This window comes from Bos indicus x Bos taurus, chromosome 24 (genome assembly GCF_003369695.1).
Source record: "Bos indicus x Bos taurus breed Angus x Brahman F1 hybrid chromosome 24, Bos_hybrid_MaternalHap_v2.0, whole genome shotgun sequence".
Classification (NCBI taxonomy): domain Eukaryota; kingdom Metazoa; phylum Chordata; class Mammalia; order Artiodactyla; family Bovidae; genus Bos; species Bos indicus x Bos taurus.
The window spans coordinates 60,456,748-60,474,242 of NC_040099.1; the positions used below are offsets into that span (position 1 = coordinate 60,456,748).

Genomic DNA, 17,495 nt, shown 5'->3' on the forward strand with positions numbered 1-17,495 from the left:
GAGAACACATCAAAACTGGGAGAAAAGACAGAATCTTCTGTATTCTCCGTTTGTGCCTTACAGAATACAGGACTTGAACACGCAGAAGAGGAGCAAGTATGGAAGTGACACGTCTGTGACACCTCGTGGGGGGCCCAGGCGGCCGCCGCTTCAGACTCTGGACCCGCTCACGCCTACAAGTCTCAGTCCTGGGATTCTTCTGAAAAGACTCAAGACCTGAGGTAAATCAAATGACACACACACACAAATACACAATATTTACATTTAAAATTCTTATTTGTGAGATGGCTTGAGAAAAATTGGCATGTGGGTTTCCTGTGGGATTAGGCATTTCTCATTATTACTCAGTTTATTGCTCCCCTGTCGGGCCTTCGGTTTAATGAACACAATCGAGCTCTAATTGCAAGGGAAGAAAAGTGAAGGTACGTGACAAACACAGCACATTGGAAACGCTCGCTCAGACGTGTTCCTGAAAAGATAACTGTCCGCTTAACTTATTTTACTTTGGGTGCCATTCAAAACGGTATAAAAAGTCATACAACTAAATGGAGACAGGGTCTCATTTTCTCAAAAAAAGGAAAGAAACCAGCACTTCATGTTGCAGTTGAATTTTTACATGGATTTTCAGGTTTAATTCTACTTGTATGCAGAGCATCTTTGTTTTAATCTACCACATTTAGAGAAGATCACATGGTATGCACTTCCAACAGTTTAACGTCTAAGTAGAATAGGTCTATCTTGTAACATGATTTGGAGAAATGATAAATTACAGTCCGTTTAATAGGTGATTATGAGGATGCATGCAACCGTCTTCGAAGCTGTCGCCACCAGGGATCCGAGGGCTCCGCCTGCTTTCGGGCTGGGACCGCGGGTCTGCCCTTCGTGTCTGACTTCGGGTAATCAAATGGCGGCCCAGGGCCCGGGGGCCAGCACCGGGCCCCCCGGGGTCAGCGGCCCCCGCCTTCTCACCGCGATCCCCCCACCAACAGCTGCTCAGCCCCGAGCGGGCCCCCACGGAGCCCTGCCCGCGGCCCTTCAGCCGCAGGATATCACGGTGAAGCGCTTAGAAATGCAGGACATGTTGTGCAGCACGATGCCCAGGAGGAAGACCAGGACGCAGGCCACCAGAATGACGGTGCACACGCCGGACCAGGTGGAGCTCTTGGCCGCGCCCCGCCGCTCCGGCTCCTCGGCCGCCGCCTCGCCCGGGGCCGCGGGCTGCAGGGGCTGCTGCTCGGCCGCGGGGACGCTCACCATGGCCATCGCCTTCGGCTGGCCCCCGGGCAGCAGGCGGCAGCCCGCGTCGCCGGGCAGCAGCGCGCGCTCCTTGGAGACGGGCAGGGGCAGCATGTAGCACCCGTTGCTCGGGAGTCTGATGAAGACCGGCGTGTGCTCGGAGGCGTGTGGGATGGCAATGACCCCCAGCACCTCGGGGTCGTCCGGCAGCTGCGACACCGAGAAGCCCGGGGGCAGCCTGGTGGTGCCCCGGCACCAGGGGCACCGCACGTCCTTCTGGCTCGTCCGCATCTGCTGCAGGCACACGGAGCAGCAGGTGTGCCTGCAGTCCAGCAGCTTGGGCCTCCGCCGGGGGCTGTAGTAATTGAAACAGATCTGGCACTCCAGCAGCGAGTCCTGCGAGAGCGTCTCCATGGCGAGCGCCGGGCGCCGAGGGCAGGGCCGGGCCGTCCCAAGTCAGAGTCCGCCGCTCAGCGCGCTTCCTCCGGAGGGCCTCGCCGCAGTCGCCGGGGGGTCGGGGCGCTCACGGGCTTCCAGCATACTCAGGCTCGCGCATTTCTGAAGGAAACAAAAACGCACACAAAGTGAATTACTTCCAGCAAGCCGAGATGGATGTATTTCACTGCTCGAAAGTCTGGATGTCGGGTTAAACGAGTACAAGTTTCCCGCTCCTGAGACTGGAAGAGTCCTGGGATGTCCAGTGGACAATGAGTGAGCAAGTCCTCTCCTCGAATACTTTTCTTATTTCTAAAGAAACAAGTATCTCTGCAGGGTATGCAATGCCCCCCAAATGTTCTACAGAGGGAGCCTGCTGTTTCTGTTTTATTGTTCTTCTGAACTGTTCTTCTAAACATACTGCAGAAATTCTTTCATTTCCAATAAGCTTCTAGCATTTCCTAAATTTCTTTCCTGTGCGCCTCTGACCTTTTCCTGACTCTGCTCACCATCCTGTAAGTGCTCATTGCCAGATACAGGCACCTCTACAAATCTAGGTATGTCACATAACCAGCTCACTGGATGGATGTGGGTTAGGACTATTCCTCTCTCACGGGTTATTAAAATGGTGCCACCAAATAAGCACACACAGGTATTGGTTATCTTTCCCACCAAATCTCCTGAACCAAAGCAATTTTTGTCAAATGGCTCTAAAAAGAGTCAAAACAACCGCCAAATAACAACAATGAATCTTTAGGCAGTAAGGGTCACAAAAATACACAGGATCACTAGTATGTTTCAGTCAGTTCTTTTAATTTCATGATTATTTGGGACTGCATCAACAGGACCAAAAGCAATTATCATTAATTCACTGATTATAATCAAGTATTATTGTCAAAGAAAACTGGCAAACAGCCTTCACCAAAAAAAAAAAAAAAAGAGGAGAAGAAGAATGTTAGCCTTCTGGTATTGACAGGAGGCAGGATAACTTAGTTCAACTTAACTGGAGTTTAAGGAATCCATCAAATGTTTTAATAAATGCTGCCCAACACCATTTCCTATTGAAAGCATCCGAATTATGTGTTCTGAATGGAATCATGATGACTCTGGAAAAAACTGTTCAACCATTGTTGTAAAAATAATTGCTAGTCCTAGAACCCCACCTACACCTAGAAGCAGGAGCTAATAATATAGATAACCTCCTTCACATTTTTCTTAAAAAGAGAACCTTCTTTTTCATTCTGATTTCCTTTGTGAAATTATGAATACACCCCTCCACGGTGATTACGTTTTAAGATAAAAATCAAAATGTAGAAAAAGTTTAAAGTCAGAAATAATCACTGATAAAAATTAATGCTGACAATCAAAAGAGAAACATTTTAAAATATTTGCTGTAGTTCAGATCAGATCAGTCGCTCAGTTGTGTCCGACTTTTTGCGACCCCATGGACTACAGCATGCCAGGCCTCCCTGTCCATCACCAACTCCCAGAATCCACCCAAACTCATGTCCATTGAATCGGTGATGCCATCCGGCCATCTCATCCTCTGTCGTCCCCTTCTCCTCCTGCCCACAATCTTTCCCAGCGTCAGGGTCTTTTCAAATGAGTCAGCTCTCTGCATCAGGTGGCCAAAGTATTGGAGTTTCAGTTTCAACATCAGTTCCTCCAGTGAATACCCAGAACTGATCTCCTTTAGGATGGACTGATTTTGCTGTAGTAAGAGGACTTAAATTATTGAAAATAAAATATAGTAACATAGCATTCAGAAGGTGCATATTATAATCAACTGCTCGTCTATCCGGAGAAGGCAGTGGCACCCCATTCCAGTACTCTTGCCTGGAAAATCCCATGGACGGAGGAACCTGGTGGGCCGCAGTCCATGGGTTCACTAAGAGTCGGACACGACTGAGCGACTTCACTTTCACTTTTCACTTTCATGCATTGGAGAAGGAAATGGCAACCTGCTCCAGTGTTCTTGCCTGGAGAATCCCAGGGATGGGGGAGCCTGGTGGGCTGCCCTCTATGGGGTCGCACAGAGTCAGACACGACTGAAGCGACTTAGCAGCAGCTCATCTATCCACTACTTCAAGAAATAGTTGTGGAATAATTGAAATCTGCTAAGTGTAGAACTTAAAATATTCTCACCAAAAGAAAAAAAAGATAAAGATGTGAGATGATGGATGTGTTAATCAATGAGATGTGGGGAGTCCTTTCACAATGCATACTTATTTCCGTACTTTAAAGCGTCCATTTTAAATGTCTTACAATCTATTTTGTCAATTATACCTCAATAAAACTGAAACAAGAAATTAAAAAAATAAATATCTACTGAGTATCTATCATGCAAAAAACACAATACTAGCCATGATAGATTAATAAGATGAATCAGACCCAAAAAGCACTCCTAAGCTATTTAAAGTTAGGCAAGAATGAACTCATGAACGTATTTTCTCTTCCATTCATTTATTCATTCAAATTCTCATTGAATATTTACCATGTGTCAAGCATTATGGTAGTTATTTTTGTCCTTTGTAACAAAAGACATTGTCACCACCCATAAGAAACTCCCAGACTAGAGGTACTTAAACAGCTATGCAATTAAATAGTTATAAATATAGTGATGCTTGCCTTACTGGAGCCGGATAGAGCAATCAAAGAGGCTCAGTGAAAAGTCTGGATTATGGAGAGGATTTAGACAGGTAAAATCAGGGGCAGGCTACTTTCAAGTTCAGAAACCAGCATGAGCAAAGGAAAAGGGGTGAACAATTAATTACAGAGTTACTTTTGTACTCTAGCTGTGACACTGGCTAGGTTTTCTCTAACACAAGAGTAACTTACAGATGCCATCTCTAAGAAAGAGCTTCACAGTTTTAGGCTAGAAGCGTAGTCTTTGATACAGACACCTTTGACTTTTTATTTTTTTAAAGCCTTTATTGCTTCTGTTTTTGGATTCTTGGCTTCGAGGCATGTGGATCTGAGCTCCCTGACCAGGCATCGAGCCCACACCCTCTGCATTGCAAGGCGAGGTCTTAATCACTGATCCACCAGGAAGTCCCTGGATGCCTTTTAAAGAAACAAAATTCACACAGAACCTGCACACACCCTCCCGCAGGTCCAGCTGGGGAGAGCAGAGCCCACAGGGAGGGGAGAGGTGAGTGGACCCAGGCCCAGGCCACAGGCCCCAGACCACAAACTGTGGACAGCCCCAAGTGCCAAAGACGCGGGATTCATCAGGGAGCCACGGTCAATAGACTGGAAAGAACTGCTGGGAAGCTACTGTAATATTAGACAAGAGATGAGGCGTGTGTGCATGTGTGTGTGTGTCTGAAGTCAACAGTGGTGATGAGGATGAAGAGATCAAAAGTGCTGACAGCTCGTACAGGAGTCAGGTGGGATCTGGCCACGTTGACAACGAGGTTGTAAGGGGAAGAGGCAAAGGCCGAGAGAGAGGAGGGTGAAACAGACACGAGAGAAACAGGAAAGGTGGAGAGAAACACGATGAGTCCTGTTTGGGATGGACTCCATTTGAGGTGTGGGGACGGTGTAAGAAATCAGACACTCAGGAAGATGCTAAAGAATCAAAAGGAAGCTGAAAACATGGGTCTGATGTTGCAGAGCAAAGTCAGGACCGGGCCTGAGAGAGCTAGATGGCACCTCCAGAGAAGGGATCTCAACCAGAGACAGACACAGCAGACTGCAGCCAGGCACTTAGGGAGCACTTATTGTTAAGCCTGGCTGAACGGAAGAACAGGGGTGGCCAGGGACCCCTCCCAGCACGTGCCTCAGACAACAACGTTCCAGGCAGCCTGAGACTGTGAGGAGTGTGTGAGTGCTCGGTTGCTCAGTCGATTCCGACTCTGCGACCCCATGGACTGTAGCCCACCAGGCTCCTCTGTTCATGGGATCCTCCAGGCAAGAATCCTGGAGTTGGTTGCTATTCCCTTCTCCAGGGGATCTTCCTGACCTAGGGATTGAAACTGGGTGTCCTGCATTGCAGGCAGATTCTTTACAGTCTGAGCCACCAGGATACATACACACACACACACACACACACACACACACACACACACACACGGCTGAAGGTTTGTGGCTGAAGGGCGAGTTCAGGCATGGCCAGGCAGTGAAGGGCTAAGGGAGCCCTGGTGCCAATGCCTCCTTCCTTCCAACTTGGACACTGCCAGGTGTGGGCACAATCTGCCCAGGGCACTCCTGGCCCCTGAAGGGCAGCCGTGAGCCACAGCCCAGGGAGGAGGAAGGCTCAGAGTCCCCTGGCTCTGCCCCAAGACCTGCCACATGACCGTTTTTCAACAAAACCAACATGCACTTTATTCATGAATTTATGTTCCAAGTAACATTCACTTAATTGGTGTCGAGCTCCCTTAAGATTAGATTATACGACTCAATTTCCAACATATCCAAGTTAAAATTTCCAACTTTATCCAACAGTAGGCCTTAAAACAGAGGCCAAACACAAAAGCAGAGGGGAAACAGTTCCTCCCCTCTCTGCTCAGCTCTTCAAGTCTTTCTGATGACAGGACAGCCTCTTGATTTATACGCTGATTTGCTCTATGTGAAGCCAGCCCGAACTGAATTCCAGTTTATTTCCTGTCTCATAATTAGTAATGATGATGATTAGTTAGGTAAAGAGAAGAAGATTTATGAGGCTCTGGACCAAAGCTAAAGATGAATCATTCTTTCTCTCTTTCATCTCCCTTTCTTCCTTTCATAAACCCAAAAGATGTGAGTCAACTATAAAAAAAATAAGGTCCACATCAGCTACACAAGAAACTCAAAATTCCCAGTCGAGCACAGGAGACACGAGCACCACAGGCAGCCTGTCTTGGCCATTACCGTCCTTACAGGAGCGAGACGCGACGCTCAAAGCAAACACTCAGAGTCCAGAGGAAAGAGTGTTTGGGCAGAATGCATGAGCACAGGTGCAAGCTGAAATACGCTGGGATGAGTTTTAAATGTCACTACAGTTTATTTTGAAAGAATGCAAAGGTTAAAAATAAAATAGAAACCAACCAGACAGACCACAAAAAGAGGAATAACAGCTAAGGGAGGGCCTTCTCAAACTAATATGTTTTACAAGATACAACTCATAGTCAAACATATCTTCATAAAACAGTAGTTTTGACACTTCCCTGGCAGCCCATGGTTGGGGCTTTGAGCTTCCACTACAGGGGACATAGGTTCAATCCCCGGTCAGGGAACTTAGATCCCTGTGTGTTGCACACAGCAGCTAACAAAAAAAAAGTATACGCCTTAATTTTAAAATACTTAAAAACAGTCTCATAAATAATGTCAATTGCACAATATACAAATGAAAGGCCCTGAATCATCATTGAACTCAAAGCTAATTCATGCCCTGGTTTTAAAACCGCTTAAAAAACTGGGATGCGTATAAACGGAGGAAGGTGTGACTTGGAGGGAAAATGCCAGAACCAGAGGGAGTGTACACCGTCCTTGTTGCTCAGGGTCAACCAACATGCGGTGCTTTACGATACCAGTGTATCTTCACAAAAGAAAATTTCTTCTTGTTAAAAAACTACATAATTTTAAGCATCTTTATTAAAGTGTGGGTGTGATCAAGTGCTCCCATGAATTTAGTGGGTGGTCTTCTACACTGAGTTTTTATAGTTTAGTGGCTTTCAGAAGTCCAGGCACATAAGGATAAAAAAAGCTGATAAAATATATCCATCCCTCGGTGTCTGTGGGGGACTGGTTCCAGAATCCCCTCTGCTGCTGCTTCTGCTGCTAAGTCGCTTCAGTCGCAAAATCCAAGAATGAAAGAAGAAAAAAAAATCCAAGAATGTTCAAGCTCCTTATTTAAAATGGCCTAGGATGCTGGCCCGGAGAAGGCAATGGCACCCCACTCCAGTACTCTTGCCTGGAGAATCCAAGGGACGGGGAGCCTGGTGGGCTGCCGTCTCTGGGGTCGCACAGAGTCAGACATGACTGAATCGACTTAGCAGCAGCAGCAGCAGCAGGATGCTGGCCCTCTGTATCCTCAGATACGAAACCCTCAAATATGAAACTCTGGGATACGGAAGCTGCCAGCTACAATCCAGGCAGTTTTTCCCTGCTTACACTTTCACGATTCTTCGTACACTGTGACTTAGGTTTGCGACCGTGACATCAAGTATGAAGCCTCTCCCCAGCACTGTGACATGAGCTGATACGGATTACATCTGACTGGCCTTGATGGTTCCATCTGCAGTCCACATGAGGATCTTAAATTCAGTGGTCGCACTGAAAAAAACCTCAAGGTCAGAGATTAAACTAGTCACTGTATGCTGCCGGGAGCCAGCGTGAGGAACTCCGCCCGTGGCAAAGGTCATGAGGAAGGAGGCTCGGCATTCGCAAAGGCGGGATCGAGCCTCAGGAGTCCCCCTGGAAATTCTCGAGCATCTACCCCCAAAACCAGAGTCTGCCTACTTTACTGCTTTGTGCTCTCACCTACACCTCTGACTTTACGGGGGGCTGTCCCCCACCACCATCTCTCTCCTGAATAGGTTCTTCCGGCCACATGTGATTGTTCAGAGCCTCCCAACTGTGAGAGGCATAAGATGTTCTAAACTGTCTAAATACAGATTCCTTTGAGCAGTTAAAAGATTGATTAGAAATTGTATTGGGGAAGGGTTTTTCACTTGTTGGGCCAATGTTTGCTGCTAAGTTTCCATATCCCTTACCTACTGTGTCCCTGGCAGTGTACTGATTACATTCAGGAATGTAAGTAGTAGCTTTAATATTTGTAACCTTGGACCCTTGAGTTAATTCTTTTTCTTGTTGTAGCCCACCACACCTTTGCCCTGTAGGAATGCAACTTTATCTAATGCTTTTGGAGGGTGGCGCCTGACTAATCACCTTTAGAGAAAAATAAGTTTTCTGAAGAAAGGGTCTTAAAATGTTAACAGGCCTCCGGGCCAGAAGATGATGCAAATCACCTAAACTTTATCATATGATAAGTTTGCAGGAAGGAAGCCTGGCTTGCTACATGACTCTACCCCTTCCCCCATTATCCTCTATGCATAACTTAAGGTATAAAAACTACTTTGGAAAATAAAGTGCAGGCCTTGTTCACCGAAACTTGGTCTCACCATGTCGTTCTTTCTCTCACCTTCTGGCTGAATTATTCAGCCTCTTTTCTCCACTGAACTTCCTCACTGAGCTATCTTTATTTAACCACTCTTTATATCTTTAATTAACATTTAAATAAGCTGTTGTTTCCTGATCTCCGATGCCATCTCCCCTTCGAATTCCCTGGATCCACCGGGGCTGGACCCCGCAGTATGCTTTTCTTACTGTCTTAAAGTAGCATGTCTTTTTGATACAGGTCATTTACTTATTCAAGAAAATGTAAATATTTGAAATGAGATTAGAGAAAATAATTACAATTCCATTTAATCTGGCATTTTGACTGGCAAGACCATTTAGTTATACTGGATCTTGGCAAACACTCTGATTAATGGCAAGAATGGGAATGGCTTGGCGGTGGCAGGTGTGTGGCTGACGTTTGCTCCTCTGGTAGCAGAGAGCAACCCTTTCAGGACACAATTGCCTAATGCGTGTAAAGTCCAATTTGTGTAACAACTGTCTGTCTTCATGGAGAAGGCGGTAGATCCCAGGGCTCTAACAAATCTCAAATGAGAATTCTATCAGCCCAAACTTTAAAAAAAAAGTTGTCCTGTTTTCTCCCATGAGCATCATGGTTTGCAGTATTTGATGATACAGAAAACCTGGAGAGTAAGAATGGTTATTCAAAGTCTTGAGCAGGGACGTCCCTGGCGGTTCAGTGGTTAAGACTCTGAACTTCCACTTCAGGGGGCACAGGTTCAATCCCTGGTCAGGGAACTCTGATCTCACAAACAATGTGGTGTGGCAAAAAAACAAGTCTTGAGTGACCAGGGGGTATGGGGCAAAGGATGGTGCCAGTGCTGGAGGCAGATTGGCCGCAGTAGCAGAGGCAGGCAGGGTAGGACAGAGGTCACTGGCTAAACGGGCAGAGCTGCAGACCCAGCAGAAGGCAGTGGTCACCTGGGGACTCGCCACACAGCCATGGGACTAGCCTGGCCAGCACTGCCTAACGGGGTAACCACGAGCCCGAGGGGCACGGCCACAGCCTAGGTGCTGCGCCCTCCACGTGCCAAAGCTTCTGCTGCAAAAGTGCAACTAACCAAGCAGCTGAAACGGAACCACAGCCTCCAGAGATGTATTTACTCAGGAGCATTTCATTTAGGCCAAGGTAGGGAAAAGAGGGATGAATTGGACCCATCCACAACTTGGTGATGAACATTTAAAATCAAAGCATATTGGAATCAAGACATTTTTAGGAATTAAAGCCAGATTTCAGGATAATAAGCACTGGGTTTTGTTGGTTTGTTTGCTTTAGTATCTATCAGACAATCACTACTATTAGGAATCGGGAGAGAAAGTGTTTAGCTCCAGTTCTGCCCTTAAGTAGATGGGTTACCTGAAGCAAGTCACCTCTCGGTGAGTGCAGGGTCCTCTCCTCCAAGGACACTGGACTCGATGGACCCTCGAGTCCCTTCTAGTGAAGAGAGTTCCTTGACCTGAGTAACTGCTAACCACACGTGGGTTTTCAGCAAATGACAGAGCTGTCAGGCTGCGTGTTCTACAGTCACTCTCCTTATACCTGACAGATCATCTATGCATATTAACTGTCAGGGATCTCATGCACGTATACACGAGACATCTAAAATGCCATCTGCAGTGGGCGTCTAAAATAAACAGGAACCACTGGAAGCCTCTTCCCTACTGTACGGTATAGGGAACTCTGCTCACTTTTACTCGGCAGCCTGGATAGGAGGGGTCTTGGGGAGAATGGATCCAGGTAGATGTATGGCTGAGTCACTCTGTTGTCCACCTGAAACTGTCACGACATTGTTAATCGCCTATATTCCCAATATAAAATAAAACGTTTTTTAAAAAAGAAGCTTCTTCCTTTATGCCTTGAATTTAATGAATGAGTATAAACAGAGCTAACACCCTAACAGAAAACAGCCACAACTTTGATTTTTAGCAATAATCAAAGGAATAACTATTTTATATCTGATCAATAACCATCTCAGCTCAAGCAAGATATCCCTGTTATCCAAGCTTGCTACCAGGTGAGGGTGAGGTTCCAACTGTCCCCTGAGGAGACGCCTGCATACCTGTCTGGCTCATACAGAAGCCAAGGTTAACACTGGCTTCAGACATACAGTTGCACCTTCACTTGCTCTGATCACCCAAGGATGGTGAAGAAAGAAAGGTGCAGATGGTCACAAAGATAGAGAAGAGATATAAAGGACTGTCCGTGGATCCCCAGGCTCCCTGGAGAGATGCAATGATAAAAGATGCCATGAGACAGACAGGTAGAGCAGAGGGGAAAAGGTCAGTTACTTCAACTCCTAGAATCTGAGGAGAGCTGAAGGAGCTGGGAACCAAAGCCAAGGGGAAGGGCCGACACAGCATTAGAGGGAGACTCTTCTCCAAGTGATCATACAAATTCAGTTGATCGTGCACAGGGCTTAGACAGAACGGCTAAGCAAAGAGCTATCATTGCCTGTTAGGGGCAGAGAGGATATCGGAGCCCAAGGAATCTAAGCTGGCCCACTATTCTTTTGACTCCAGACACTGGGGAGTAAGAGTCAGAGAGAAGGACACAGAAATATTCTTTATTTGATTAAGCACCCCATCCGACCCGCGCCAGCATTATCTCAGATAGCAAAGGCGGCTCTGAGCTCACAAGGCTCAAGAGATGCCGGAGTTTAAGGTGGTATCGCAAGGCGAAATCTAAAGATAGCCCAGTGCCAAGGAAGCACATTAAGTCACCTTCGGGGCAAATGGCTTGAGGGCCAAGACTGTGTGTTAAGGATTGAGGGGCTGTCAGAGGGGCAAGCGTCTTGGAGAGTGGAGGCCTCTCTCTGCCAAGGGCCCCCACGGCCCCTGCTCTTCACGTGCAGGGGACAGAGAACCTCTGAAGGCCCCGACAACAGCCGATGTAAATATCTGCATTTTCTTGAAACGAATCACACACGCACATCCCCACGCCTATTTCTTACCAAACCACAAATTCCAGCACAAATTGAAACCTTGAGGCAATTTGTTTTTTTAATGTTTTCCCATGATATGTCATCTGCTTCAGGGCCCACAACCTTCCTCTGTAGGGCAAATGAGGCGTCTTTTAGGCTTTGGGGTTCATGCAGGCTTTTTTGCAAATATTCAGCTCTGCCATCAAAGTGTCAAAACAGTCATATCGAACGTCAAAGAGCAGCTGAGGCTGCGTTCCAATAAGACTCCCTTTACAGAAACAGGCCACAGATGGGATCCGGCCAACAGGACGTCATCTGCTGACCTCAGGCCTACATCGTTTCTCATCAGCTCTGCCCTTAATCCCTGAATTCAGTATATTACTCCGGAGACACCCATCCTCAAATCAGCTTATTGCTCTAACATGAGCTATCTCACCTGAGTTTTCTGTCAAGCCACAGAATGCAAAATATTTTCATAATTATTTGAGGAAGACATTAAGGGAGTATCAGCTTTACAACTGCATTGTCCTTCTAAATGACTATTCCCAGACAATAGGAGGAAAGAGCTGAGCAAAGAACATTGGCAACGGCCAACACCTGTAGGGCCCACCCACAGCAAATATTCACTAAGACCCTTAGTGAGAACTTACAGTTAGGGCTCCAAACATTCTTCACACTGAAATACATGGTTCTACCGCTTCATCAAATAAGTGATGGTTCTAGAATTCCTTATGACAGCTCCAGACTAAAGACAACCCTCCATCTGATGGAACTTCACAAAGACCACGATAATGCCTCCTGATGGTCTGAACTTTGGATACAATGCTTGTTTTTCATCGGCATCGTCCTGCAGTAGCTCAACAAATTTAAACTTGGCCAGGTGAATCCTAGCCCTATACAGAAGCATCTTCTGATGGTTCAACTTTTGGATACATTTCCCAAATACATGGGCATCCCTTCAAAGTGAGATAGAACATGTGTGATTTACAATGAGAGAGCCATTCATCTGAGGCCTCTGAAGGCTGGAAGGAGATACAGGGCAAGAAAGTCTTGGCTCAATTTTTTAAAAACCATGTAATTGTTAAGACTCTCCCATTTTCACACATGAAAAAATTTAATAGGTATAGTTCTTTTTAAATTAATTTTTATTGGAGTATAATTGCTTTCCAGGCAGCTTAGTGGTAAAGAACGTGCCTGCAATGCGGGCGACTCAGGAGACAAAGGTTCAGTCGCTGGGTGGGGAAGGTCCCCTGCAGAAAGGAAAGGCAGCCCACTCCAGTGTTCTCGCCCAGAAAATCCCATGAACAGAGGAGCCTGGTGGGCTACAGTCGATGAGGTCGCTAAGAGTTGGACGCGTCTTAGTGACTGACACACGCACACTCACAGCTGCTTTGTGATGTTGTGTTAGCTTCCGTTGCACAGAAACGCGAACAGCTGTATGTATACATGCGTGCTGTGTCGTCTCAGGCGTGTCCAACTCTTTGTGACCCCATGGACTGTAGCCCGCCAGGCTCCTCCGTCCATGGGATTCTCCAGGCCAGAATGCTGGAGTGGGTTGCCATGCCCTCCTCCAGGGGATCTTCTCCACCCAGGGATGGAATCTGCAGCCCTGTGTATTGCAGGCAGACTCTTGACCACTGAGCCACCAGGGAAGCCCCATAATGTATACATATATCCCCTCTATTTTGAATTCCTTTATTTCTTCAGAGTTGCTTCAAGTTACCTGGAGAACATTCTATATTAAACATTTGAAAAAAGGATGGCATATTAAAAACCTGGTGGGCTTTATGGCCGTCACTTTAAATAAGTCTATTCAAAAACCATTCACGAGATGATTTTCTTTGAGCAGAGAGTGTTTATTGCTTCAGTCTCCCTACCTACCCTCAATATCGATGATTCATCGCATGAATTAAGCCTCAAACTGAAGTTTCAAAGAATTCCTGAAGGCATCAGTACTAAAATTAAGCGCCACAGGGAGTCAGCTGTCAGTCTGTTCATTACTTCTGCTTTTTCTTACTTCCAGCTGCAGTAACTCAATGAGCGTTGATTTTCCATTTAGGCAAGGTAAGAAAAAAAAGAAAAACGTACAAACCCCTAAACTAGATATTGAACGCTGCTGCAACCAAAGGCTATCAATCACTAATTCATCTTTCCAAACCAAACGATAAATCCAAAAGATTTTTCCTCTTGCTTTCTGATATTTTTAAGTCACTTTGAGGTAAAATTTATCAGTGATAAAATGCACATGTTTTAAGAGTACAGTTCAATGAGTTCTGAGCAGTGAGAAGCTGTGAAACCACTGTGCCAATCAAGCTATTTCCACCACCCAAAGCGGCCCTTGCCCTCACCCAGCCTGTCCCTCCTACCCCCACCCGGACCTCCAGCCCCTAAAGTCACTGCTCTGCTTTCTATCTTTGAATCTGTTTCTGTATTTAAAGCACTACCTGTGGGTTTTGACTTAGGGGAAAGTAGCGATATTTTGAGGGTACTTTCAGATTGTCCCAGGACCATGATTTCTGAAAACAAGGTGTTTATTCAACTTCACAGAGAAAACCCTAGAGTGACAAGCACTGCTATAAACGCATGCATTCAAACATGTACGGAGTAAGAGGCACTGCTCTCCGTTTGCGGGGTGGAAAAGGAAAAACACGGGGCTCATCCTTGCAAAGAAGCCATGCTCCTAGCTACAGGACCGTGTGACCTGGGCTTAAGGCGGGCGGGGTAGGGGATCGGGTAGACACGGAGAAGGAGCCCCTGTCCGTCTGGGATGCAGGAAAAGACAGCATCTCGACTCCAAGCTGAGGACACAGCGTAGGCAAGAGGCAGAGTTCCACGCGGGGCAGATGGGGGTGGATAGGAACGGGGCCAGCGCCTGGGTGCCAGCACGCAGCTCCAGGACTCCTGTAAGAGGGGACGGGGACAGCCCACCAGCCGTCCAGAATGAGCTCTGCCAGCACCCGACAAGCCCTCGGTGCCCGCAGCTGGTGTGACCGCGTCCCAGGAGGCGCTCAAGAGAAGGCGGGGCCTGCGCAGGGCGGCGGGCTGGGGGCAGCGCTAGCTAACCACCCACCCCGGGCTCCCAGCTCAGCGGAGAAGCGGATGACGAAGCGGGGGTAAGACACGACCTTGGCCACACGGTTCTAAAGCACGACAGGAGGAAACAGCTGGGCCCCGAGCCGAGGCCACTTCCTCTCCCGGTCCTAACGACTGAGCACCTGTCCCCTCGGGGAGACGCGAGGTCACCGGGCGGCGAGACGCAGGCAGCGACACAGACCCCACGGAGGCAGGGCCGAGACGGGGGAGCGGGGTCGGGGGGCAGGGGCCCCTCCTTCCTCCTACACAGAACCTGGATTTTATCTGGGAGGTGAGGGGGCTTGTGAAGACTTCATAGGAGAGTTGTTATCCAGTCGCTCAGTTGTGTCCGACTCTATGACCCCATGGACTGCAGCACGCCAGGCCTCCCTGTCCATCACCAATTCCCGGAGCTTACGCAAACTCATGTCCATTGAGTCGGTGATGCCATCCAACCATCTCATCCTCTGTCATCCTCTTCTCCTCCTGCCTTTAGTCTTTCCCCAATAGAGTCTTTTCAAGTGAGTCAGCTCTTCCCATAAGGTGGCCAAAGTATTGGAGCTTCAGCTTCAGGGAGAGAGGTTTCCCAACCATAACTGCATTATTATTATGTTGAGCTAGTCTAAAGAATATAGCATGAAGTACATTCATAAGATTGAGTACATTCATAGAAGTGATTCATCTCCATGATCTATTTCCAGAACTTGTTCATTATCCCAAATAGAAACCCTATAGCCATTAAACAGGAACTCCCTACCTTCCTATTCCCCAAGTGCCTGGGAGCCTCTCTTCTGCATTTTGTTCCAAGGAACTACCTATCTAGGTAGGACCTCACGTAAGGGGAATCAGGTAATGCTTGTCTTTGGGTCTGGTCTGTTTCACTAAGCATGTGTTCAAGGTCCATCCAAGTTAAATTAAAGCAAGTTTCAGAATTTGTCCTTTTTATGGCTGAGTACTATTCCACTGTGTGTGTGTGTGTGTGTGTTTTTTTAAAGCTTCCCAGCAGTGGGGATGAATTGGCAGGAGTTCAGCTGAAAGAAAAGGATGGGCAAGGCTGGAATGAAAGCTGTGGGGATGGAAGAAAAGGGAAGAGCGAATGAAGAGGACTTGGAGATAGGATAGCAGTACAGTGCGAGAGGAGAGCAAGGGAGAGAGCAAAGGAGGGACGAGCGAAAGATGCCCAGTTTCTGGTTCAGACCACTGAATGGAGGTAGCAACTTTGAGGAGCATGGCTCTGCTGGAATGCAGCGAGTGGGGGGCATGGTGCTGCTGAAATGCAATGGGTGAGGAGCGTGGCGCTGCTGAAATGCAGTGAGTGGGGGGCATGGTGCTGCTGAAATGCAGTGGGTGGGGGGCATGGCTCTGCTGAAATGCAATGGGTGGGGGGCACGGCTCTGCTGAAATGCAATGGGTGAGGAGCGTGGCACTGCTGAAATGCAGTGAGTGGGGGGCGTGGCACTGCTGAAATGCAATGGGTGGGGGGCATGGTGCTGCTGAAATGCAATGGGTGAGGGGCGTGGCTCTGCTGAAATGCAATGGGTGGGGGGCACGGCGCTGCTGAAATGCAATGGGTGGGGTGCGGCTGGAGGTGGGGGGTGTGGCTGGAGGCCACAGAGATGGCCAGTATACTCTACATTTTGAAACTGTCTAAGCACTGGAGTCCTGACTTCCACGGGGTGCTTAGACAACGATTGAGAAACTAGCTTTACCACATACTTTTATTTATATGAAGTTATATTTCACCAAGTCAATTATTAGACAACAAGGAAATAGGTATTTTCATTAATAGGCCCTCTAGAAAAAATGGAGGCAAGGGAGGAGAACAGTGAATCACAGATGTTTAAGTTTATAGAGATTAAACCTTAACAGTATTCCCATTCTTTTCACCTTTGAAAAGCTACAGTCAAATACCCGTAAGGGGGTGTGCGGGGCCAAAATGATCACTAGGGCATCACATTGTCAAATAAGGACTGTCTCTGGGCCCACAGCCATTCCTTGCCTCGTAAATTCCTTTCTCACTCAACACCAGGCTGTGATCATAAAATCGACGCAGGGAAACGCTGGATTCAGCTTCTCTCCCTTTCTTATTTACTCATCAGAGCTCCTTGCTCCTCTGTGAACAGACACGTCTCTAAATGGTACAACCTTAGATGGTGGGCACTTCTTTATAATGACACAGCATTAAAGGCCACACCTACTCTCACTCATTCTTGTTTTATCTCAACTAAAACAATTCAACTTTCCAAGGAGGGGCAAACTGAAATGTGAAGTTATGAATGAGCCAAACCTTTATACCCAAGACCGTGCACAAAGCATTTAAGCTGGCTGGGAGGAAAAAAATTTAGCAATTTAGGACACAGTGTTCACCACCTACTCTCACAAAGTACCTTCAAAGCAAAAAACACTGTAAAAATACAATCTCTGTGTCAAATAAAAGTAATAACTCATTTTATTTTAAAACTTGACATGTAAATGACTTCTGTAATTAACAAAAATTCTTGTTAAATATTAAAGCTTAGAGGTCTCGTCATCAAATAAAGAACAATTTACTTCCAAAACTTTGAAAATTATGTAACCTTTTTAGAATATAAATACATATTCTAAATATAGCATGTATGTGTGGCAATATATATGTGTCATGATCTGTTAGGATATTTATATATATATATAGGTCACATAAGATCCAATCCATTTTGTGGAAACTAACAGAGA

General features: G+C 46.8%; 1 protein-coding gene across 7 annotated transcripts in view; it reads right to left on the reverse strand.

Annotated features, from left to right (window-relative positions):
* Nucleotides 1-252: 252 nt before the first annotated feature.
* RNF152 (ring finger protein 152) overlaps nucleotides 253-17,495 on the reverse strand; it is a 72,362-nt gene continuing 55,119 nt past the window's right edge. For 6 of the 7 annotated variants that reach the window (XM_027525851.1, XM_027525854.1, XM_027525850.1 and 3 more), the window contains exon 2: nucleotides 253-1,794. In XM_027525851.1, coding sequence (XP_027381652.1) covers nucleotides 1,036-1,650 — 615 coding nt within the window. In that variant the 5' untranslated portion in view covers nucleotides 1,651-1,794 and the 3' untranslated portion in view covers nucleotides 253-1,035. The remainder of the gene's footprint in view (nucleotides 1,795-17,495) is intronic. The other variant, XM_027525852.1, reaches the window with a different exon arrangement.